General features: G+C 35.3%; 1 protein-coding gene across 13 annotated transcripts in view; it reads right to left on the bottom strand.

Moving 5' to 3' along the window:
• TRDN (triadin) overlaps positions 1-26,941 on the bottom strand; it is a 367,278-nt gene that overhangs the window by 123,500 nt on the left and 216,837 nt on the right. For 11 of the 13 annotated variants that reach the window (XR_009005184.1, XM_057527820.1, XM_057527823.1 and 8 more), the window contains 4 exons: positions 20,528-20,581; positions 13,222-13,251; positions 4,191-4,220; positions 3,448-3,465 (listed from right to left, as the gene is read on the bottom strand). Coding sequence is in view for 12 of the 13 variants with exons in the window: in XM_057527820.1 (XP_057383803.1) it covers positions 3,448-3,465; positions 4,191-4,220; positions 13,222-13,251; positions 20,528-20,581 (132 nt within the window). In the remaining variant the exon portion in view is untranslated. The remainder of the gene's footprint in view (positions 1-3,447; positions 3,466-4,190; positions 4,221-13,221; positions 13,252-20,527; positions 20,582-26,941) is intronic. The other 2 variants (XM_057527814.1, XM_057527819.1) reach the window with 2 other exon arrangements.

Here is a 26,941-nt window from a genome sequence, read left to right as displayed (position 1 = left end):
AACAGATTTCCTCTGGACTTTCTCTCCTAAGGTGAAATTTTCTTATATTGCAAAGGTATTTGTTTTGCTAAGACAAAGTCTTTGCTGAGGCAGATTTAAGACGCTAAAAATAGACTAAGAATTTTCAGGGGGAAGCAAAACACACTTCCCTTGTTTTTAGGACAAATGCTCCTTATAGAGTATTTTTCAGATAGTGTTCCTTTTTAAGAACCCATTTTTGCCAATGTTATATGAGATGAAGAATCATTCTGGCCTCAAAATTAAGCTGACATTTGTATTATAATAAGCACTAATTTTATATGAAGTGTAGGTACTAATTTTATATGAAGTGTAGGTACTAATTTTACATGAAGTGCTATTTTCTACATTTCTATTCTTACTTATTTTGACTTGACAAGCTTGCCAAATTAATTTAAATGATTTTCAAGAAATACTTTAACATAGACACATTATTATCTGATTTTTTAAAGAAAAATGATAAAGAGATTTCTTCGTTTCATTTAATGAATATATTTTGGAGACTAGAAGATGTTTATGCTGAAAGAATTCTAAGAACTATATTTTATTTTATTTCTTTTTTTTTTTTATAATGAAACTCTCTAGGAGTGAAGCCAGCATTTTTTAAATTTATTTATTTTTGGCTGTGTTGGGTCTTCGTTTCTGTGCGAGGGCTTTCTCTAGTTGCGGCAAGCGGGGCCACTCTTCATCGCGGTGCGCGGGCCTTTCACTGTCACGGCCTCTCTTGTTGCGGAGCACAGGCTCCAGACGCACAGGCTCAGTAATTGTGGCTCACGGACCCAGTTGCTCCGCGGCATATGGGATCCTCCCAGACCAGGGCGTGAACCCGCGTCCCCTGCATTGGCAGGCAGACTCTCAACCACTGCGCCACCAGGGAAGCCCCTAAGAACTATATTTTAGAAACACAGAGTGTCATCGAATCTCCTATGGTTATCTCATCAGTCTCTCAAGTGTACAATTTTGTTTACCACGCTTGTACTTGTGAAGGTATAATGAGCAATTTATTCACTCCCAAGATAGCAGGCAGGCAATAAAACAAATAAAACGAATGGCTTGACCAAGTGTTACAAGTCAAAGGTAAGAAGCATATGTGACTTAGCTAAAATTAAACACAGGTAAGAACATTAACAAAAACTGTCTGGAAAACATGGAGTAATTAAATGCATTGCTTAACTTATTGCTGAACTGAACCACCAATTATCAAAACATTTCTAAGAAATTTGTAAAGTAATAACAATCAAAAAAAATACTGATAGTAGCTTTGGGTATGCATCAAAATCAATTACCAGTTATCTGTGAGATTTCAAAGTTAAAATAAGGGTCTTCCAATCATATCAGGAAGTAATTGTATAAGCAGAAAAATACCCATGCAAATTTGGGATGATGTGCAAGAAAAGGCTGTCAAGTGCATTTATTATATGGGATAATTCAAGATGTAATTATTGAATTATCTTAATAAATACAGGGCTTCCCTGGCGGTGCAGTGACTGAGAATCTGCCTGCCAATGCAGGGGACACGGGTTCGAGCCCTGGTCTGGGAAGATCCCACATGCCGCGGAGCAACTAGGCCCGTGAGCCACAACTACTGAGCCTGCGTGTCTGGAGCCTGGGCTCCGCAACTAGAGAGGCCGCGATAGTGAGAGGCCCGCGCACCGCGATGAAGAGTGGCCCCGCTTGCCGCAACTAGAGAAAGCCCTCGCACAGAAACGAAGACCCAACACAGCCAAAAATAAATAAATAAATAAATACAAATTAATTCATGCTTATATCTAGAGGGACTGCCAAATCATACTTATAATTGATTTTTTTATTTTTATTTTTTATTTGGAAAAAATTATAGCTCACTAGAGTTAGCAAAAATATATACAGGAAGGTCCCATGTACTCTTCTCCCTGTTTTCCCAACCATGATTTGTTTTAGACTGCAAAAAAAACAAAAACACAACCAACTTTTAAGTTGTAACTAGAAAAGAAAAAGCAAAATAAGAATATAGGGTTGGAGGTGTATAATTGAATAAAGCAATCTTAAAGTAAAAACAACAACTGAATCCAGCAAATTCAAAGATGCGACAATAACAACAAAAGCAGCAGATGATAAACTAGAGCAAATAAGTTAATTTGAAAAGAATTAGTAGTTGTTTAGAGGAAAATTCTTTTTCTTGTCCTTATTACTGCCAAAGTCAACCCACAGAACTTCCCAAGGAGGGAAGCAGTTGGAATGTTAAATGAATGCCTGGGAAGGCATGTTTATTTATTAAATATATCAATACTCTGAAGATTGTCAAGGAGCTGCAGTGTGTCTGTGGGAAATTTTAAATCATATAGACTGTAATAAAGCAAGGGCCTTAAGGTTACCTATATATTATTTAATACCATTTTTCAAATCTCCAGTTGTCCTCCATTTCCCTGCTGGTGCAATGGTTTATAGAGTGGTTTCTGTATTAGTGTGCCAGTGCCCATCAGCAGCTGTGCACACACATAAATCTGGGATTGAAATATCACATACTTCTCTATAGATAGATTGTTCCCCTTGGCTCAGTTGTAGTGTAACTTCATGATTCTCTCCATAGGACATTTTAGAGCACTTTTATGACATGAAAGGTCTCAATGTCCTGACCTTTGCAGGACCAAAATGCATGTAAATCTTTTTTTAAAATTGGTATATATTTTAAAACATGTTTTTAATTTCACTAGGATTTTTTAAAGCTCTGCATACCTGGAAATGGAATGATTATTAATGGCTAATTGAATAAGGTTAAGTTGATATTTTTTGTTTCTGTTTGTTTTTCTTCAGAGAAGAGTATACATTTGCAAAAGACGCAACCTCAAAGCATCAAGCTTTACTGAATTGTTAGCAAGCAAGCTTTAATAATGTGTTATAGCAACAGTGGGTGCTGCCTAAGTTATGCATTCCAAACAATGCAGTTTCACAGAGCTCATAGTGCTTGTAGGGAAAAAGGACATTGTTATGGACAAAATGTTATATATCATGTGAACATGCCAAAATATTTATGGATTACAAGAACAAAGAAAACAGAAAAGAGATTGTAAAACTAACCTGAAAAAGAACTTCTGTTCTATATTCTAGCTACAGAACTAACCAGATTACAGAGACTAAATTTCCACTAACATAATACAGTTTTGGTTAATGGAATGAAGTTATATTTTTTGGTTAAGACTGTGGATAATGTTATTTATTAGACGATTGCATGAATTTGAAAAAGGACTCTAAGAAAGAGTGCCATGCTTTTCAGTCCACTCTGACCACCCCCTCCCCAGGTTGTATATTCTTTCATTCTGACAAAAAAAAATAGAGTTCACATGCATAAAACATAGAAAAGGGAGATTCAAAACCGCAAGTCTAAGTATTTCAGCAGGCCAATAGTAGCAGTAAATAGAAAAAATATATAATTTGCATGCCTTTCCTTACTTTTTCCCTTGGGTAGTTCTGTTGAAAGAAATATAAACAGAAAGCCATTGCTCATGAAACTTTCAAAGATAAAGTATACTCCCTCAACACATTGATTAGACTGTAATGTTTCCAATGCCTCCCCCCATTCTCTCCCCTTAAATTTCTCAGTGTTGCTCGGAGGTATTGCTGATTATCATAGGTGTTTCCATAAGTTAATTGTAAAGCATTATTTGACAATGAACCTAGGATTATACTGTTTAACTATTTAAAATGATTTATATCTTGTAGTCTTCTTAAATGTATGTGAATACATAAACACCCTGTACACATAAACCCTTAGGAACAAATACAAAAGACACAGGTATACTTGCCACATGATATATGATTTTATTCAAGACTTAAAGGAACTACTCAGTTCCACTGATGCTGGTATATCCAAGATTAATTAAATTTATGCTTTCTAGCAAAGTAAATGCTTGTTACTGAACATCGTTCAATTTCTTGTCCAGCAAACATTTCTTTGAAAATAATTACTGTGAAAGGTAAACATAGGCAATATTTATTTTTATTACTGCCAAATATTTCTCATAGCATTATTGTCAGGAAAGATTTGACTCTCTCTCTTTTTCTTTTTTTCTCAATATTTCTCTCTCTCTTTTTTATCCCATATTTAGTTTTTTATTTTGTGTGACTCCTTTAAAAAGGAATGCTGCTTGGGGGTTCATTAAGTATAAGACAGAAAAAGGAAATATTCCCAATACCTTCTGCAGTTGTTCTTGTTTTCTTGGAATCTGAAAATACAAATATAAATTACTGACAAAGCAGATAAGAAAAATCAACAACTGATAAGCTCACAACAAAATATCCATACACTCTGAAATCATTTTCAATGAAATGGATTGATTGCATGTTGTATTTCTAGAATATGGGGCTTAAAGCGAAATTATTCTGTTTTTGAGAGGAAGAGTATTAGATTAAGGCAAGAAGTGAGAAACTTTTGATGTATAAAATATAGAAAAAATACAAAGGAAAATATCCATATCTAATTTGCATAGAAATTACATTGTGTCTATAGCAGCTAATGACCTTTTAATAAAAAGTCAAACTGGGCAGATATACTGTCTGTTTCTATAGAGATGGGTTGGAATCCATGAATTTAGTTGGCAATTTATTCATTTGTTCAATCTATAGCAATCCTGGTGAAATGCATTGTACTCTCCTTGAAAAAACTGATGCATTCCCAATACAAACATTAACTTATTTGTATTGTAATGAAAAAGAAACAGGTGATGATGGCTCATGGGTTACTGACGAACATATCATTTATTTAGTAACTGCTATGTAGTAATACGCATTCAGTGGTCAAAAGCCATCTATTCAATTTTTAGTCTTTTGGGTGTTCAGCCTATATCTGAGAAATTTATTATTTCCAGTATTTTTATACCATGAAACTGTCTGTTCCTATCACTTGAAATTAAAAACAAGTGTTTTTTTAACTTGTTTATTTTAGAATGGAGGCATCTTAAATTTTTGCTTAGAATACTTCATTCTGTATACTCTGTTTTCTTTCTTTTACCTCTTCTGTAACTTAGCTTTGAAATTATCTGAATATTACTGAAATTAGAACCAAAATAATGAACTATGAATTTATACTTGCAAAAGACTGTTCTCTGGCTGACAATTATATGGCTTGGAACCTAGAGCAATAGATATTCACTAACAATTTGGAAGTTAATGAATCTGTGTGCCTTATAGTGATGTAGATGGATCATGATTATAGTTCCACAATGAAGTAATGGACCTAAAATGTTTGAAGATGACAGTGAGTAGGAGACTGTTCACAAAAGGCAGTTAGATTGTCAACTGAATTGTTTTATGAGAAAATGATTATCAGTAACAGTAATAGTGTGGTGAAAGTAATAACCTACTTCCACAGAACTAGAAGCTGAAAACACATTTTAGGAGAGCAACTTGGGAAAAAGAATCTAGAAAGACATTAAAATGAGCATACTTTTTGACACAGTGTTCAACTTCTACATTTCCAAGGAGAAACATGCAAAATTGTCATAAGAAAATCTTATAGGAAGATGCTTTGTTTGTGACATTGTTTTATACCTCTAAATAAGGGGAATATTAACCAGTACCCTCCATACAGTAGGGGAACTGTTCATGGGATTCATAGTATATCCACATAATAGAAAAACATGGTCATTAAAATGATGTTTTGCAATGTCTTCTTTCTGAATTTCTATTTTTTCTGTAATTGGGTTATGTTTCACGTTTAAGAGAAAAACAAACTTTATTTTTTAAAATAATATATCCTTGAAACAAAACACTTATTTATTGAGTAAACATTTATTAAACACTATTGTGTCCAGCATGGCTTAGTAAAAAGAATTTTTGACTAAATTTTTCTTAATACCTGCCACCTCACCCCAAAAACCCAATCGTTTTCTTGCTATTCATTTTCTCATCAGGAACTATAATGAAGTGGACCAAATTCATGATCTAAAACAAATGTGCTTTGCAAGCAATTTCTCATTCGTTTCCTTGATGAGTAATTATCCTAATTAGGTAAGCAGTTAATTCAAATATTAGAAAAATATTATATAAAACAATTCCATATAAGAATGTGATAAATGTCATCTATCATCTTACTCATATGTCTAGCTATTTATTAATAATATGCAGTGGCCACTCTTTTGGAGACACAGATTCTCATACCACAACAGATGAAAGTATGAAGTGGATAGTTCAATGGCTAGCACAACTTATCAATTAGTTTGGCTCCAGTATACTGGGATAGGATTTCTGCCTGTCCAAGAGGTTCTGTGATCCTCGTTGAGCAATCTTTTGAGCCCAGAGTACAGCCAATATGCAAAACACAGAAATATTATGGTGGGCACCTACAGTTGAAATACAATTGAAGGTAACGCTTGGGAAGAATGTTTGAACAGAGGCTAAAATGTGGCATATTAGGACAAGATTATTTCCAGCCCCCCTATTTTTCAACTAGATGCTGGCATGGGGTAGGGGCGAAAAGCTTAATACAATATATGTAAGTCTGGAATGCCTGTTGTTTTTAATCTGTTTTTCTTTTCCCTGGTAATAAGAATAGATAAATATTATATTAGATATCCATTGTTCTGTAATAAAAGAATAAAAATAACATGAAGTCCAGGGTCAGGTAAAGTACATCACTTACTGAGATAAAAGAAAAGTATTTCATAAAGTAGAAATGTAAAAAAATAAGTCATGATCTAATCAAGCAGGTCTTTAAAGTTCAATATATTTGCTGTAAGAACTGGGAGCTGTAGTGAAATGTACTTAAAATGTCATCATAATTTCATGTCTTTTGGTTAGGAGTCAACAGAGCAGCAGACTTATACAAGTAAATACCTGAGCAACCAAAAAATATAATGCTTAAAATTGAAAGATCACATACTGACCCTAAAGAGCTATTAGTCCCAGCACTTAATACTCATGCTATTAAACTTCATTATGCCCTCTCAGCACTCTGCTGAAATGGCTTAAAAATATTATAAAGGCTTACTTGGTGAAGATACCTCCCTAAAGGCCATCTGCCCAATAATCTGAACAACAGTCTTCTATTAAGAACATCGAGACCCACAGCAGCTGATTGAAAAGCAGTGATGTGTTTGCAATCTGTTCAATCCATCACTTACTCAACTTTAGCGATGTATCAGGTATGGTCTATGATGTTCATGAATGATGCCAGAGGAAAATGAAATACCAATTCATATTGAAGGGAAAAATTAACTCTCTGATAGTCTAATAAATCAGGTAATGAAGTATGCCGTGTGTGTGTGTGTGTGTGTGTGTGTGTCACTTGCCAATTGGCATCCTTATTCAATTACAATAAGAGAAACTTTGCATTGTTTTTCAGCATGATTCCTCTTCAGATCTCAATGATGAAGCCCTAGAATTTAGGACTAATTCTCACATGCATTCAACTCTACTTGGTCTTGCCCTAGTTACAGTAAATAATAAATCTCATCTGGCTAGTTCTCAATGGAGCTGTATTCTTCAGAAGATAACCTGTGTTGAAAAACCCACAGGCTTGAGGACTTCCCTGGTGGTGCAGTGGTTACGAATCCACCTGCCAATGCAGGGGACATGCGTTCAATCCCTGGTCTGGGAAGATCCCACATGCCACAGAGCAACTAAGCCCAAACGCCACAATTACTGAGCCTGAGCTCTAGAGCCCGCAAGCCACAACTACTGAGCCCACGTGCCACAACTACTGAAGCCCACGTGCCTAGAGCCCATGCTCTGCAACAAGAGAAGACACCACAATGAGAAACCCATGCACGGCAATGAAGAGTAGGCCCCGCTCACCGCAACTAGAGAAAGCCCCGGTGCAGGAACGAAGACCCAATGCAGCCAAACATAAATAAATAAAATAAATAAATTTATTAAAAAAAAACACCCACAGGCTTTTCAACCCCTAGGATTTCATCAGCAAAGCTGAGGTTAGTTGAATGAGATCTACCTAGATCTGCTAGTGCAACTCAAGTATCAACTTAAGATAAAATTGTTAGTAATTGACTATAAATTCCCAGACCTAAAAAGCTCACTATAATACAACTCCCAATTTGAAAAAAAAAATCCTTTCTTGCCTGGGATATGAAAATTTTAGCGCCTACTCTTACTTCTTGTGGCTATAATATTTATCTTAAGAGTCCCAGATATTACTGATTCATTCACAGAATAAATATTTGTTGAGCAATGTACAAACTAAGGAAATGTGTTAGTTCCTGTAGGGGATAAAAGTGAATTAGACATGGTCCCTTTAGTCAAAAGTCTTAAAGTCAAGTAGAATAGAAGGAAAATGATGCAAGTAATATGAAGTACAAGGGGCATGAAATAAACAATACTAAGGAAGTACACAAAAACTCTGAAGGGAGATTATAATTGAAAGAGAAAAAATATTTAATTGGGAGGGTCAGACAGACATCCTAGAGCAGCGGTCCCCAACCTTTTTGGCACCAGGGACCGGTTTCGTGGAAGACAATTTTTCCATGGACGAGGTGGGACGGGGATGGTTCAGGTGGTAATGCAAGTAATGGGGAGCGATGGGGAGCGGCCAATGAAGCTTCGCTCGCTCGCCCTCCGCTCACCTCCTGCTGTGTGGCCTGGTTCCCTGGGGGGTCAGGGACCCTTGTCCTAGAGGGAAGAGAATTTATCTTGAGCCCTAAGAACACTGAGTATTCATAGAGGGAAAAGGAAAGGGTAAGATCTATTATGATAATAGCAGGGACAATGGCTAGACAGCACATTGTATATGTAAAATTGAAAGTGACTTAGTATGGATGAAATACATAATATATAAAGGAAGAAACTGGGTGGGAGAGTAGGGTACAGGTTCCACCACAGTGCCCTGGTGGCTTTGCACTAGCCATATATGCCATTCAGGCAAAGATCTGAACCACAGCTAATTCTGAGTCTGGCAGGATGTCTTGCGATCCTTCAAGAACGTAAGGGGATGGGAGGCCTATGAGGACTTCCTATGAGGTCATCTTCCACATGCCTCTCTGTCTCTCCTGGAGGTTGTCAGGAGACAACTTCTCATCACCTCCTGGGTCCCCCTGCCAAGAACCCTTTGAGAACAGACCTGCAGACCACTGGCTGTAGTCCAGATTTGAGTCCTCAGCAAAAAGGTGTCCCTAACTTGTGTTGAATTATCTGGTGTGTTGAATTTTTGGTGTGTGGGACAAGGACAATGAAGAGCTGGCACCTTTAGATACTCTTGCTTTTGCTGGCCATGAAAGTAATAAATTGTCTCAATCTCAAAAGAGATCATTGTATTTTTACTGGTGGAATTTGTCAGGCCTTGGCTTTGACTTTGCCTTGATATGTGCTTGACAGGAGGTCAGGAAACACTCTGTGGGGACTTAAATTACAGGTTAAGGCTTGTAGACTATGTTCTGTGGTCAGTGTGGCGCCACTGACTATTTTAAATAGGTAATGACATAAAGTGTTTCATGAAGTCAGTTCAGTATTTTGGAAGAAAATATTTAAGGAAAACATTACAGGCAGAATGATTATTTAGGTCAGAGATACTCAAATTTTTTTATCTCAGGACTCCTTTAAAAATCTTAACAATTGTAAAGGACCCCAAACAGCTTTTATTTATGTAGGCTGTATCTACGACATTTATAATTTTAAAAAATAAAGTTGATAATATTTTTAAATATATAAATATATATTTATTCATTAAAAAAATTTAAAACCTGTTACCTGTCACCGTAAATATACTTTTTATGACAAATACATTTTCCACTACCAAAAAAACGATGAGATGAAGGACTTTGTTTTACACTTCTGTGAATCTCCTTAATGTCTGGCAAAGATAGTTGGATTCGCATATCTCCTTAAGCATTCATTCTGTTGCAGTATCACACATTATGTAGCTTCTGGAAAACTCTAGTGCACACTCATAAGAGAATGAGAGTGAGAAGGAAATGATAAATCCATATTTTTATAAATATATTTTTGATCTTGCAGAACCACTGAAAAGGTCTCAGGTACTTCCAGTAGTCCTTGACCACATCTTGAGAACCTCTGATTTTCAAGATCGTTTCCCTGGTTCACGCAAGAGGTTAGTAAGACCAACATGAGGTCACAAACAAGGATGTGAGGTCGCAACTGAAGGAATGGAGGTTGTGAGTGAAGATTAGCTTTTCTAATGACTTTAGGATGGATTAGACAAGAGAGTTTAGTCAAATTAAAAATTCCGAAGGACTAAATTTTAGTGGCAAAGGAAAAACAGGAGTCAAAGTTTACACTACAATTTGAGTCCTGGTGTCTGCAAAGAGAATGGGATGACTCTATAAGAAGAAATAAAGGAATAAGCATATGTTTATAAAGAAAAACATAATTTGATTAGGACTTTGACTTTGAGAACCTGATGGACAGTAAGAACGTGTGTTAATAAATCACAAGGAAAGTGTCTGCCGAGGGAGAAAGAGTGGCAACTTCAGTAGAAAAAAGTCTCATCACAGAAGGACCTCAGCTGAACATTTAGTCAGAAATGTTACTCTACTTAGGCTAAGATATGCTTGCTCTGACACCAAAACTGCTAACAACAGTAAACTTGATGGGGAAAGCTCAATGGAGCCAAGGGTCTCTCTTGCTAAGTTTTGTGAAAGAGATTTGATGAGACATGCTGTAATAAGATCTTAATATGAACAGCAAATCTTCAGAGTTCACTAATGCGAGAAACTCTTTGTGGCCTGATGCCTGCTTATCATAAAGAAGTTCATATGCACTTTTATTTCTGTGTTTTAAAATTCACCACAAAAACTTCTCAAGAACATTCTAATTAAATCCCTGAAACCCCCCTTATTCTCTTTTTCTTCAGGAAAGTTGTCAACCATTAGTATCTTTGACTATATCCAAAAAGGTTGAACGTGAATAAACTTTGTGTAAAATAAAATACTGAAAATCCAAATTGTATGCCACCTGATGATTTGTATTAAACTTGCCTCATTTGAGGAAAAATGTGCTTCCTGCCTCTACGGAAAAGATTTCTATAATCTTTATTGAGATCATCGAAAATAAGAAACAAGAACCAAGAAGCTTAAGTCCATATACCTCCTCTGCTTTGCTTAAAAGAAGATACAGAGAGGGAAATAGGAACTCGTGAAATGTAAAATCAAGCCACTGCCTAGAACAGCTGGCCATTAAGCCTATTCTCCTACTATACATTGAGAGCAATGAAAATTACGCTGAATAGTTTTTAGCTTAAATATCATCATCTTACCAATTTAAAAAGTTTTCCAAACAAGAGATGAGAGATAATCTATGAAACCCTTTGGAAATGACAATTAATAATAATGATGATGATAGTGATGGTAATATTAAGAAATAGTCAGGAGTATATGTTTTATATATTTCACAGCTGGTGATGGACACTGGATTACTTGAATCTACAAGGGCAAAGCTCTGCTTGGGCTCCCCAGGCTCTTCCAAAAATTGTCCATTGCATATGGACAATTTTGCAGAAAAGTGAAAAAAGCCACATAATTCAGGAAAAACAGAACCAAGCATAGCAATGAGGGGAAAAAAATACATATAAAGCTTATAGCTGTGAATTGTAACTTGACTACTGTTTCATATACCCAAAAGTCTTCTAATACTTTGGTTTGAATGCCAATGAGTGGAAAAATAACTGTTCATATTACTCCTTTACCTAAATCAAATGGTAAATTGTTCTTTATTCAGAAGAAGGAAGGATGGAGGGAAGATAAACATCTTTGAGCACTTACTATCTGTCAAAAGCTGTGTCAGGAACTTACTCTTTTTTCTTGTAAGGTCTCTGTAGACACACCACAATGTTGATCATATAAATGATATAATTTCCAAAATGCACTGAAATATTTGCTATGTGTATATGGGGAATTAATACTGATTTCTATGCCTTTATACTAAACACAGTGATATGTATTAGTTGACTTTTATGATGCTATGTTTTTTTTCTCCTAGGTAAGTAATAACCAACTAAAATATTTTCTCCTTCTCAGATCTACTGACTCTTAGATTCTTGTTTAACAGAAGCAGAATGTGACTCCCAAGCTATCAGGACTATGTAAAATTCTGATGATACTAAATATAAAATATAACACTTGTTTTCTTATTTTTTCTCAGATCATATGAACACTAATTAGAATATAATTGTCATTTTCAAAGTCATAAGTGATTGCTTATATCTACATGCTATTTTTACTGAGAAAATAAGCCTAGATTAATAAACAGTAGTGATAGCTAGAGACCCTATCTAAGAGTAGTCAGGCTGTGCATTAGAAACATCTCTAAATAGATTCACAGTGACTTAGAAGGCCTTAACATTCCCATCAACTTGAATAAAGTTTAGACAGTTTTCTTCTTGACTATAGGCCCCTGACCACCCTTTTAGCAGAGCATTTACTTTAGAAAACTGGCAGTTGTAAATTCTTTCTGTCCCTGTGAAACATAAATCTTCTACAACCAGAAATATCTTTCTCAAGATCTGCAAGACATCACTTTGAAACATAATCATCAAAGAAGGTAGCAGTCCTATATCCTAGTCTCTGTGGAAGGGTAGGAACCTAATTTCATAGGAAATTAAAAAACCCAGATGGCCTCATCACATTGACCAGCTCCCACCCCAAACCCACCAACATCCTCCAGTGCTTTTCTACGAGCTCACACCAGAACTTTAAAACTCTCATTTTTGTTTCAGCGGAGTTGAGTTCAATTTCTCCTCTTGTAAACAGACTTGACCCCTATCGCAATAGTCTTGAATAAAGTCTCTCTTGCCTGTATAAGTCCATCAGGTGCAGTCTCTTTTTGACAGCAGGGAATAAATGACTCCATATCAAGACATCCTGACAAAGGGAGGTGGAGTGCAAGTGATGGACTATGACTTATTTTCAACATAATGAACAAAATAACATCAGTTGCTTGTCAGTGTGTCAATATGAGAAAATGGGTCTGTATTTTACGTATTTTTGAAATTTGATAAAATTGCTAATGAAATAGGAGGCCCAGGATTTTGAGAGGTTGTGTTTTACCCCCTGTATATTGAGAAAGATTAGATTAAAATTACTTTTTAAAAAAGTAGTTCACCCTTTCACGTGAAGTGATGTTCTAGAAAAAACACATTCACATAAAATGTATGCACATGATAGATGCAAAGTAAACACAGACAAGCTGGCAGTCAAAATTCAACTCTGATTATTGGTAAATTGTTCACACAAAAAGCATAGTGGAACTTTGCATAAAACATACCTTCCTTCTTTTCATCTTTTTTAGTTGCTACTGAAATAAGGGAAAGAAAATAGTGTTAAAACATATTAAATAACCATTCCTCAGAAAACTGAGACTATGAGGATGTAGTGCATATATTCATAAACTTAGTGGTTATCAATGCACAAATTAATTCATCCAAATCTGAAATAAGAGAATAAATTGAAAATATTATTTCATATAAAGTTTTTCTTTTAATTCAGATATAAACATAAAACCAAAAAAGGAGAATAAAAATATATTGTTACACAGACAAGAAGTTAAAATAATAAGTATGTGTTTAGCATAATTCCATTTTAGGTTTGAAATTGTTATATCTGACCAAACCACAATCACTTCTAAAATAAAAGGAATAGATCTACGCAGAAAATAAATGGAGTCCATAAATTATCTGTGCCTAGTTACCGAAGAATTATATACCAGTTTATTTTACATAGTTACAATAACAGTGTATAAAATGTATCATTTCAGAAAGTTAATGAAAATCCCACCCTCCTTTTAGCAAATGTATATCATCATTTACATAGAGAAAAGGCGCGGCACACTTTAATTACCTTTGAATTCTGACTTCCTCTGTGGTGGAATTCATCTAATCCTAGATCATGAGTCTAAACTAGGATCCAAGTTGTAGTTTATGTGTGTTACTGGAAGGGAGCATTTGCGGGAGGCTCAGTCATCTTGGAATTGTTCCAAGCAAACCTATGATGTCTTAAGCCACATTAACTGAATCAGAGGTCATGTACATCCCTTAAGGTAATTCCTCCTGTGAATTTGGGGGACCACTTTCAACCAACATCCAGGGCTACACTGGATCTATATTCTGTTCTACAATTGCCAAAACACTTTCATGTACATCCTCTCTTTGGTCTTCATAACAACCTTTTAAGAAAGGCAGCCCAGAGCAAGAAACTAAGCCTTAGAGACATCAAATGATTTACACATGTTCACATAGTGAGCAAGAAGCAGAATTGGGTATAAAAATCAGGAACAAAAGACTGAAAGGGAATATATTTAAATTTATTATTTTAATGTATCACAGGCCTTTTAAAATCTGTTTTCTAAATGTTATTAATATACCATTACTTTCAGAGTAAAAAAGTAAATTTACAAGCAAATTAATTCTACTTTGTCACATTTGTTTCTTTTTAATGGAGTTTTAATTAATAGCATACAAAATGTAGAGAGGATTTATATCTATAATGTTTTTAAGTTAAGAAATTTGCCTATTCCAATGATATAGTGAGGAGAGTAATAAAGATAACTAAAATGAATTAAAGGATATGGACACTGTCGGATAGATTTCAAAGCCACCAGGCATTATTTCAGCAAACCCTTTGAGTTTGACTCAATAGACTTATTTGTAGTTAGTTCTTTGCTTTACAAATAAGAATTTCCTTCAAGAAGCACCATAATTTTCAAAATCACCCACCATGTATACATTTGATTCTGGAATTCACTTGAATTTTACCTGGAGCTTGTAGAATAAGGACAAGAATTGAAATGGTGTTGTCCTTTCAGATGTTGCAAAAGAGGAATTTACTTTGTTTTTCTATGGGAGATTATCTCCAGATATCTCCCATAATTTAAGTCATAACCTCTCTCAAATTGGGTCAAAGGGTGAAGGTAGAGGGCTCTTTCAAGAAAAACAAAATAAAATGACACAAAATCACAAATTAAAAATTGCTGTGGTCCTTCCCAGGGTCCTGGGAGTGTCTCTGGCAAGGGAGTGGCCCTGATCCCTAACTTCATCAGTTGAGCAATAAACCCACTCTTTCTGAGGCACAACCAATGCCAGAAAGAAGACTGAGAACATGAACACACTTTGAAGAACCATCATCTCTTATGAATTCCACAGAGAAGAAAAGCTCTGAAACAAATTTCTCAAAGAAGTGGCAAAATTTTTTGCAGCTACTTTGAATTTTTTTGACTCCTAAATAATCCAAGAAGAATGATGTGCACATGTGCACGTGGGTGTGCAGGTATGTGGGTATTACACACTTTCCTCTTCCCCATTCTAACATTCTTAAATAATTTCAGCCCTTAACTTTACAGTAACAGAGAAAAGAGCTGAACCAAGGAGTCTGACTTATTCCTTCGTAACTGATACTGGCTTTGCTTCTTGCCCTGTATCCCTTGAAGATTGGTGGGTTTTACTCACTGTCATCTGGAAAGCCATGTGATCTGTCAAGCTGGATTCCCGCCCAGAAGTTAATCAAAACCAGGGTTTCAGGGTCCAGCTGTTTCCAGAATGGTTTTGTAACTTTTGTTCATGTGTCCCACTGCTGGCACTCAATTCAGCTCACCTGACTCTAATCTATTTAACTGGATTACAATGGCTGGATGACTGATTTACTGAGTGGGAGTGATTCTTAACTATTTAGCTCTTGTTTTTCACATCGTAATGAGACTGTAATGAACCCTGAAATCTCCACCAAAAAACTGTTAGAACTAATAAATCAGTTTAGTAAAGTTGCAGGATACAGGATTAATATACAGAAATCTGTTGCTTTTCTATGCACTAATAATGAACTATCAGAAAGAGAAAGCAAGAAAACAATCCTATTTAAGATTGCATCAAAAAGAATAAAATACCTAGGAATAAGCTTAACCAAGGAGGTGAAAGACCTATACTCTGAAAACTATAAAACACTGATAAAGCAATATGAAAATGATACAAAGAAATGGAAAGATGCCCCATGTTCTTGAATTGGAAAACTTAATATTGTAAAAATGTCCATACTACACAAAGCAATATACAGATTTGATGCAAACCCTATCCAAATACGCATGAACTAGAACTAGAACAAATAATCCTAAAATGTATATGGAACCACAAAAGACCCCGAATAGCCAAAGCAATCTTGAGACTGCAACGGCTAATATTTTAGTTATTTTGTTCTTTTTTTTCTCTAATAGATGGGATACTTTTAATGTTTGCTTTGAGACCAAAAGGAAAAAAAATACACTGAAATACACTAACACAGATGCATATAGACCCATCTTTTTTTTAACTGAGAAATAAGTTTACTGTTTAAGCCACCCATGATATTCTGTTATAGCAGCCCAAACTAAGATAACATGTGAATCTACAATTATCTCAGTAGTTGAAAGGAAATAGAGATACCATTTTCCTGGCTCAGTGTACTGTCCCCCTTTCCAAATGTACACCCACCCACCCACAGGACTCCACAGGCACATCCCTAGATTTATGCACAGAGTAAGATCCAATACCCTGGTACATCATGAGAGGTAAGTGGCAGCACCACACCAGAGTATCAACTGCAGTATCTTGAGATGGGAATTTAGGAAATATTTGATGTAGACCCATCTTTTAAGGCGAGTTCCATTATGGTTCCTGTCCTCACTCGGGCATTTCATTCTCAACAGGTGTCTTCCTAGCTGTTACACCTAACTGATTAAAAAATGATCCTGGGGCTTCCCTGACGGCGCAGACTTCCCTGGGAGTCTGCCTGCCAGTGCAGGGGACACGGGTTCGAGACCTGGTCCGGGAGGATCCCACATGTCGCGGAGCAGCTAAGCCCGTGCGCAACTACTGAGCCTGCGCTCTGGAGCCCGCGAGCCACAACTGCTGAAGCCTGGGCGCCTGGAGCCCGTGCTCCGCAGCGGGAGAGGTCACCGCAATGAGAGGCCCACGCACCACAATGAAGAGTGGCACCCGCTCGCTGCAACTGGAGGAAGCCCACGCGCAGCAATGAAGACCCAACACAGCCAAAAATAAAAATAAATAAAATAAATAAATTTATAAAAAAAAAAAAAGATTCCTTATTTCTCTCCTTCCTTTCCCCATTTTGGTCTATATTCCATTCCTGCACCACAACTTATTGTGTAATATCTATTAACTAGATTGATATCCCATCTAAGTTCTAACTGGCTACAGAAAAATCATTGCCTGGATAACATTCCGTCTGCTCAACATAAACCTGCCCAAAAGTGAATCCTCTTCTTTTCCCTTAAGCTCATTCCTTCCCCTGGGACTTATCACTATGACAATTACAGTGATCCTATTCACCAACACTCAAAAGCTCAGTACCATTTTTATTTTTTCCTTGTTTCATCTGTATAGTTTATCAAATATTATGTCTTCAAAATGTTCACCTTATTTGCATTTCTCTAAAGTCATTTGCGCCATCCTAGCTAAGGTTATTGTCTCATGTCTTGATAATGACAACAACCTTTCATAATTATCGCTAACTCTTTATATCTACTTAAGTCATCCACTTACTAGCAATGCTTTTTTTTCTTCCAGTTTATTTTTTTTTTATTTTTTTTATTTTTTTTAAATCACAAACATTTGTGATTCTTTTTTTTTTTTTTTTTAAATATTTATTTATTTATTTATTTATGGCTGTGTTGGGTCTTCGTTTCTGTGCGAGGGCTTTCTCTAGTTGTGGCAAGCGGGGGCCACTCTTCATCGCGGTGCGCGGGCCTCTCACTATCGTGGCCTCTCTTGTTGCGGAGCACAGGCTCCAGATGCGCAGGCTCAGTAATTGTGGCTCACGGGCCTAGTTGCTCCGCGGCATGTGGGATCCTCCCAGGCCAGGGCTCGAACCCGTGTCCCCTGCATTGGCAGGCGGATTCTCAACCACTGCGCCACCAGGGAAGCCCCAGTTTATTTTTTAGTCATGCTACAAACTCAAGTCACCCCTCATCCATGAGGAATCCCTCTTACTGAAAATCCCTTTGTCTTAATTCTTTGGCATTTATTATCTCTACAATTCAATTCAGCACTACAAGATATTCAATTTGTGTTGTTACTTAAATTTCTCATATCTCCAAATTGTAATCTCCTGTAGTGTAAAGACATTTATGTCATTGTCTTCTCAGTGCCTCCAAACTCTTTGTTAAAATAATTTTTTAAGTACTTCCAAAAAAGAATGCTATATCTTAATTATAATTAATATGTACATATATACATAATTTATATAAAACTAGGGTTTAAATAGTTCCTTTGTTATAAAAGTTAAAAAAATAAATAAATGAAGAGATATACTCTTTTACCCCACTATAAACATCACTGTCAATTTTGTCACTGTACCTATCAAAATTATCAGTCTCTGCTATAGCAGTATTGCCATTGTGTTTAAGCTGTCTCCACATGGAGTACTTGCAAATATTAATTACTTCTATGCATAATTTAATTATGCAGCTGTGGTGTTATAAAACCTGTCTACAAAAGGTCTACTGAGTATGTGCACAACACAAGTGACATTTATCCCTGTTTGGTGTGTCCCTGCTTTGATGTGTCATTACAATTTAGTGAACATATATATATAGCCCCTAACTCTTGCCTTGTACACTGTTCTCAATCAGCACTTTCATCTAATCTCATAAAAGGATAGTTTTACAAGCCTTCGAAACTCTACCTGATTATTCACACAACAATAAATGCTTTATTCTGAAAGCGTTAAGTTCTGAGTCTGCCTAATCCAATGTACTTGGAATGTAAAAGTGAAGAGCCCATGGCCCCAAGCTCAAATCTGAAGCAGATTTCCAGATATCTCTTCAATTCTCTCCCCTGAACTCCTCTAATAGGAGGCTGAAGTAACACTAAGTGCCTGCCTCGAGTCATAGTTCCACACCTACTATGGCCTTCAGAAGCCTCAGTTAAAACAGACTGTGCCAGGCTACTGTGTTTATTTATGAGAACATATATGCATTAACTGCAATAAATCTTAAACTAGGTAGTCATTCACTTAAGGAATCCGCTCTGAGCTGCATTTTCATGAATAGAAAACACAAAAGTGATGATATTTGCCCTGCTTTTCTACCTCCCATAATATTAATGACATTCCTGATCAGAACTCTTCTAAAGAAGAATCAGTTTTGTTGAGCAACCCAATGATCAAATGAAAACTAAAACCTTGTATCATAGTTCTTCACCATTCTAGCACATATACTTTATAAACAACATGATTGGGTCAAATGGCTAGTCAACCCATTTTACCAATATTTACTAGGATGATTCTGTATATCGTTGGGTCCAGGATTAAATGTAACAGAAAATTTTCAGATGGAATCATGTCATGTGCTGAGAAGTCTGCTACAGGGCCTTCTGCACAGAAACAAATGTACCACCACCTAAATGCATCTCCTTTATTGGTCAATGTGGTATAATGTGGCAAAGGAGAAAAAATAAAGATTTTCTCCAGTAAATATTTTACTTTTTCTTTCCTAAGAGTGTTCTATAAAGTGGACAATGGAGTTAGAGTAGCTTTCTCAAAGGATGTGATTTCAGGTGATAGTTAAAAAATAACATTACAGGGCTTCCCTGGTGGCGCAGTGGTTGAGAATCTGCCTGCTAATGCAGGGGACACGGGTTCGAGCCCTGGTCTGGGAAGATCCCACATGCCGCGGAGCAGCTGGGCCCGTGAGCCACAATTGCTGAGCCTGCGCGTCTGGAGCCTGTGCCCCGCGACGGGAGGGGCCGCGATAGAGAAAGGCCCGCGCACCGCGATGAAGAGCGGTCCCCGCACCGCGATGAAGAGTGGCCCCCGCTTGCCGCAACTGGAGAAAGCCCTCGCACGAACCGAAGACCCAACACAGCCAAAAATAAATAAATAAATAAATAAATAAATAAGAAAATCCTTAAAAAAAAAAAAAATAAAAAAAAAAAAAATAACATTACAGGAAAATTATTTTAAAGAAGTACTTTTCCCAAACTGATGATTTAAAGAATCAATACATTTTCTAAAGTTCTCTTAAACAAAACCACTTTTGATGTCCCAAAGATATTAGTGAGTGATAAAACAAATTTTCTCAGATGGCTCATAAAAGCTAGGATGATTACTTTGTAGTCATATCTGATTTTTGCAGTCTCAATATACAGATGAAGTAGTATTAATTTAATAACATTCTGACTGAATTTTCTAGTATGACACAAATTAAAATGCATAACTAAAAACATTGGAAATTTTATATATTTGGGTATCTCTATCTGTCCATCATATTATCTTCTATGTATCAATTAATCCATGGTTTATTTTTGGATGTACAAGTAAAAGCTCAATGACAAACCTGGAGTCAAGATACGAATTCTTGGGTCATTCAGTGTCTCCTCTGCAAATGTGGCATTACTCTCAGTTGCACTTTCTCCAATTACTAAATAAATTCTTGAAATGTGCATCTTCATGCAACAACAAAATGTTTTCTATAATAACCCAGCAGGTGGTGCTATTCTGCAATAAACAGCTTCGGCTATTGTCAATAAAATGCTACTGTAAGTTTTTTTTAAAAAAGCAATAGAATTTTTAAGTGTTTTATTGCCTACCTTGTGCTGCAATTTTTATTGTCCCTTGTTTGGCTTCTGGGACTTTGCCAGGATCTTATGAAAAAAAAAAAAAGAGACATAAATTAATTACCATGAAGTACTATTTCAGAAGGATATACAACAACAAAAAAAAGAAAAATTATAAAAACACAAACATAAAAACACTGCCCTTGGCACTCAGAATTTCTGTTAAGAAATGAACACAATTATTAGGAGAACCGCTGAGAATTCGGCTTACCGAGACAGAAATAAAGTAACTGAACCAAATAAAATCATAAAATAAAGTTTCCCAAAACTATTTTGCTTCACTGTTAACTGACCATGGAATACCTTGCATTCGTTTAGCACCTGAATTTGATTTTTTAAATTTATTTATTTATTTATTTATGGCTGCATTGGGTCTTTGTTGCTGCACGTGGGCTTTCTCTACTTGGGGTGACCTGGGGCTACTCTTCATTGCAATGTGTGGGCTTCTCATTGCGGTGGCTTCTCTTGTTACTGAGCACGGGCTCTAGGTGCGCAGGCTTCAGTAGTTGTGGCAGGTGGGCTCAGTAGTTGTGGCGCATGGGCTTACATGCTCTGTGGCATGTGGGATCTTCCTGGACCAGGGCTCAAACCCGTGTCCCCTGCATTGGCAGGCAGATTCTCAACCACTGCACCACCAAGGAAGCCCTTAGCACCTGAATTTGTAAATCTCAGAATTCTTCATATATTATTTCTGTATGATTAGCCCTTTGAAATGCGTGGAGCATTAAGACATAAATAAAGTGGCTCACTGAAGGTCACTGAGTAACTAATAAGAGAACAAAGCCCAGAACAACCAAATTCCAGGATAAGCTTTTGACCTAAGATGTCATTCCCTACACTGCTGTGGTGCCCATCAACTATAACCATGGCCCTGGGCAACAATATGTGTTGGGAGAGTATGAGCAAGTTTCATTTTGAATCTTTCTTCCCTCTTGTCTTAGGGGGTTTTGTTGGTTGTTTTTTTTTTTTTCTTTGTTCAGAATGTTCTCTTTAAAGAAACGGGGTACCAAGAAAACCTCACTTATACCATAGACATTTAAATATATCATTTGATTAATTAGCATGAAAATAAAGGAGAAATAAAGATTTTAAAAGCAATGGATCATTTCACATTTCACTAAATAATTGTTCATGATTGTCTTTACTAAGTTTTCAATAATTGAATTATCATTTAACAACATGGGAAGGAAGATTTGGTCATTTGTTTTAGGTATTAATATTTATTTGCTCATTTATCACATATTTATTTAGGACCTATTATTTGTATGTACTAAGCTAGGTGTAAATGTAGTAGTTGATATACATATATATTATAATCTTTCATTTAATTATCATCAAATGTTGATTACAGGTTAATATTATAATCCCAGTTAGAACTATAAAATAACAAGATTGCATCAGAATAACTTGGTCAAGAATCATAAGCAAAGAATCAATGTTTCATTGGCCAAACACCAGAGGTTTAATTTCTAATTCATGTTTTACCTCTTGTTGGTGAGATAATTATTCATTTGTATTGTAATCATGATACAAAAATAGTAATTTTTCATCCTGTTTTTATATATAAGAAATATTATTTATCCACATATGTGGTTTACATTATTCCTAAATTTATTTCTTAAGACAAAATATCTTTTGTCAAAATTAAATTGAGTCCATTCTACCTATGAGCTTTTTATTATTAATTTCTTTATTCCTGGAGGAACATGCAACTATCATGTTAGTGCTACCTTTGTCACATCTAGAATAGTTGGTCTCAAATCAGAATTAATCAAGATTTACATACAGATAGTGAATTCTAACTAATATATTTCTAAGTATTACTCTACCCTATAACTAGCATTTAGTGGGTACTTAATAAATAATTGGTGAATGAAAAGGTGGATGAAAGGATACAAGAATACATAGGAAAGATCATCAAAAGTACCCTAAACTGTCTAGGTGTTTTACTACTTCAAGATCTCAACAAATCAGAGAACTGTAGAGTAGTTCTGATTTAAAAAAAAAAAAAGATTTTAAAAATAGTTGTCAGTAAAGTACCTTAGCATTTTTATAGTCAAATTTCCACCTATCTTTTCTCTCTTTTTTTTTTTTTTATGTCTTCTTAGACCACTGATTCTAAACGAGTTCTCCATGCCTAAGATTCTATTGGACCACCCGGTATACCCAATTGTGAATTATGGAGAGCTTTTCTTAGGGCCTTATTAATAACTTCTCCCATTGATCATTCGGTTCCTCTGTCAGCCTCTAATCTATTGAGGACACATGCAGAGGTGATCATATTTGACATCTGCTAGTGTACAGTATTTCTATTTTCAAAACCAACGTTTTAAGAAGGAAGCAACTCTGAGACCATAATGTACATTAAGAAGGCCAGACAAAAACTACACAAGAGTGAAAACACATTAAATCTTTACAGATAAGTTTTCAGTATACATAATTTTCTCTCTCCTTTTGATTACTGCCAACTGCAAATGAAACTAACCTTTTACTAGGAAAATTTTCAAATATATAACAAAATAATGAATGTATAATAAGCTCCAATCTCATTGGTGCTCTCAACACCCATTCAAAAATTATCAAGTGATGGCCAGTCTTATATCCTCTGTATTACTCACTGCCTCTACTACACGCAGCCCAAATGAAAATTTTATTATATCAAATAATTTTTCCTTTTTTCAATTTTTTATTTGATAATTTTTATAGTTATGTTTTTGAAATAAAATAGTGATTTAAATAAGAACACAGGACAATAAGAAAATTCAACTGAAGTTTATAATAATTCTGAAATCCATAAATAATATTTTGGAGCTCAAAATCAGAGACAGGATGGACCTAGATTTAAGTGTCAGTATACGTCTCCTGGGAATGTTTTAGCAGAAAATTATCAGAATACTTAGTATTCTTAGCTTCCTGAAACATGTTGTATTTATATAAACAAATTGTCATGAATCAGATTAGCCAAATGTTTTAGTGTCTTCTGATTCCTTAGGCATGAAACAGTCTGACTTAACAAACTGAAAAAATATTGTGAGTCTGCAAATACTTTGTTAAGAAATCAATTTTTGCATATAGGTTTAAATATTAGTTTAATATCATGAACTTTTCATCTACAGGACTCTGTTTATACTCTGACTTCTTTTAATGTGAATGGTTAATCCATTGAGTTTTCAAATGCAGGGTTCACATAACTTTAACAGCAAGTAGATTGCTGCACTGTGAGTCCAGTATTGGTCTTTGACTAACGGACAGCAGATGAACAATAATGGCATTGTAGAGAACCATACTTACATTTTAAATATTTTCTAAGCAATCTTCCAGTTCTTCCCAACCCCAAATCACTGAATTTATAATATTTTCCAGAAACGTTTCTTTAAAAGCCATCTCTTGCTACTTCTGCCATGGTACAAGGCATTTAGACTGTTCTTAGGTGAGAAAACTAAATATAGAAAAGCTGAATGACTTTTATACAAACCGGAAGAAAAATTAATATTTATTGATTCAGCAGTAAACTTTGGACCAGCAATATAAAAACCGCCTTGATCGTTCAAAAGTATACATCCTTTTTAAATAAGATACTAGAAACTAATGACAAATTATCCTGCAATCCAATGAGCTGCTAAATCAAGCTCTAAATTATTGTTTTCTAGTCTTGTAAAATCCAGTATTATTTTTAGGTGTAGATACTCCCCAAATAGAGAAAGGTTAACAATTAAGCTAAAATTTACTATATGGTTAAAAGCTCTTAAACTAACTAAGCCTCTTGTGCCTGTAGCTCCAGGAAAGCATATTTCAGGGGCATTGCTAATTTCAGTATGATAATAACCCCACTGAAATGAAATTAATCATGAAGCAGCCTTCGGCCATCCTGTCTGACCAAGGGGACTGAAGCCTGAAAGGAGAGCCTATTTGCTGCCAGATATGCAAATTGCAAAAGGTGCACAGTGCAGAAATATGAATAATTTATCAAAATAATCTGTTATTGCTAGAGGTTAAGAATCTAAATAAGCTGGCAGCATTGCTTACAATAGGTAGCATAATTTAGCTAGACTATTTTTTTCCAGAAAATCTTCTGATCGAGGAATGTATTTTGTACATTGTATTTGCTTTAGAATCTAAATAGCCTTTAACCTAGTATCATAGCATTATAGTTTAATTCAGAAAAAAAAAAAGATTCTTCAAGGTTTGCTAAAATATTCTCCTGATTTTTTTCTTAATCTTTAAGAGCACAGACTATGTTTTCCATAAAAACTATTCTAAATATTTAATTTGAAAAAAATAATTTTGATGTTTTAATTAAATATAAGTCAAAATCTACCTACAGTTTCTACACATGGAATCACATTTTTCCTATATTATTTGAAGAGAAGTAAGCTTAGGGAGAAAAGAAACTGGAAAACATCAGTGAGAATATTTATAATTAGAGTAACGGGCATTTCCCCTCATGGCATCATCTAGCTCTCTGAATGTCTAAGAATGGCAGGTTTCTTAAACATTTAACCATTCAGAATTTAGAGTTGAAGATCAAGGTATAGATTTATTTAAACAATTAAAAGAAGGAAACTTTTTTTTTTTTTAATAAAAAGAAGTATGAATGAGACACATGATTTGGCCTTTCACTTTAAAAAATATTTGGCATGTTAAAGGGAAGGCTGATTTCATTTAGATTAAGAAAAAGCCTTCTGCCATACAGCTAATAAAACAATGGAATGTGATACCATGGGAAGATGTGAGGTCCCATTCCTGGGGTTGCCAGATAGATATCTGTTTTCGAGGGGTCCTCAATGCATCTGCTTAAAGCAAAGAGGCAGCCCCAGATGATCACTCCAGGTCCCTTTCCACTTCTGTAACACCTTTCTAAAATCCGTGACTATGAACAAAGATACGAGAATTTGAAAAAATTACCTATATCATGTTTTGATGGAAAATTTCTTGATTATTTATTTTTATTATTGAGGTTTACCTTGGTAGTCCTCCCTTACCATAAAATAATTACCCCGTTTTCTTTGATCATGTTTTAAAAGCAAGCATTTTAACCACCAAACTGGACTGATTCTCTTAGGAGAAACATATGCTTCCTAGAAGAATTAAGACTCAAGTAGAAACTTGACTTTTTATTGAAATAAATGTTATGATTTGGAAAAATTATTGCATTCCCAGTATGAGTGATTTATTTCCTTATCTAAGATCGATTTGGGCTCTTTAAGTGAAGTGAAACAAAATGAAATTTAAAGAGTCAAGAGTTTATTTTAGAAAACAAGCTATTTTATTATGTATATTATATATACATATCAAAAAAAACAAAATTTCTGACTGTTCAGCCATATTTTTCAGGTAAAATTTCAGTCTTAAAAATTAAGTGATATGCTGTTGGTAGGTCACTTAACTCACAACTTATACATACTATAAGGAGTGATTTCCTCACTAAATGATATCATAGAGCATCATGATCTAATTCAGCCCTTAAAAACCACCAGCCCCTATTGGTCTAACATTAGTAAACAGTGTCTGTGAATATTATCATTCTGTTTTTCACTTTTCTAGACAATAAGAAACACACACATACCCCTTTTATCTCATTACCCAATTTGGGAATGTTATAAACAAACAGAATTGTTAATCATAAAAGTAGCCATATAAAAATGTAAAAAAAAAAAAATGAGGATAGTGGAAGCAAAAACTGAGAGCAAAGCATGGTTTATTTTCATTCTCTCACACAATTCTTGGCACTAAGAAGGCATCCAGTCAATGTTTTTGCATGGGTACATGAATAATGATTAGGAGAAAAAGTGTTTAAAAAAGTCATTGTTATCTGCCTGAAATTCTAAACCAAATAGGTAGCAATTATCCTCATAGAACTGTTCAGACTCACTGAGTCTTTTTTTCTCTGTAATACTGCACATGTCAAAATCTGAAGATGTTATAATCAGCTTCAAAGAGAATCTACATTTCTTGAAAAAATGGCTGGGTTTATAAAATGCAGATCTATTACACTGGAAAATTAGCATGATTTCCAAAAAGAAGGAATCCTTAACAGAGTCCTAAATCAAAGCAATCTAAGGAAGAATTCAGGGTTATATTTTAAAGAAACACTTTCAGCTAAACTTTGTCCTCGGGTTTAACAGACAATTTAAGGTTGAACAACTCAATTTTATTAAATGAGAAAATACTTCTCCAACTAATTACTGAGTTCCATCACTCATTCTTGCTTCAGTATTTTTTGCATTCATGCTTACTAGGGGCAGGCACCATACTTAAATGTAAGGACTATTTCCACCCACAGTCTGGTTAGGGACACTACAGGAAAAATGCCAAATGAAGGGTATAGTAATCTGAGTTTTGGACTTTGGCAATTTTAAAGGAGGCAGGAGATAGGTAAGGCTTGAA

The sequence above is a fragment of the Balaenoptera acutorostrata genome, chromosome 14 (genome assembly GCF_949987535.1).
Source record: "Balaenoptera acutorostrata chromosome 14, mBalAcu1.1, whole genome shotgun sequence".
NCBI classification, from domain to species: domain Eukaryota; kingdom Metazoa; phylum Chordata; class Mammalia; order Artiodactyla; family Balaenopteridae; genus Balaenoptera; species Balaenoptera acutorostrata.
This window is presented reverse-complemented; position numbering and strand designations above follow the sequence as displayed.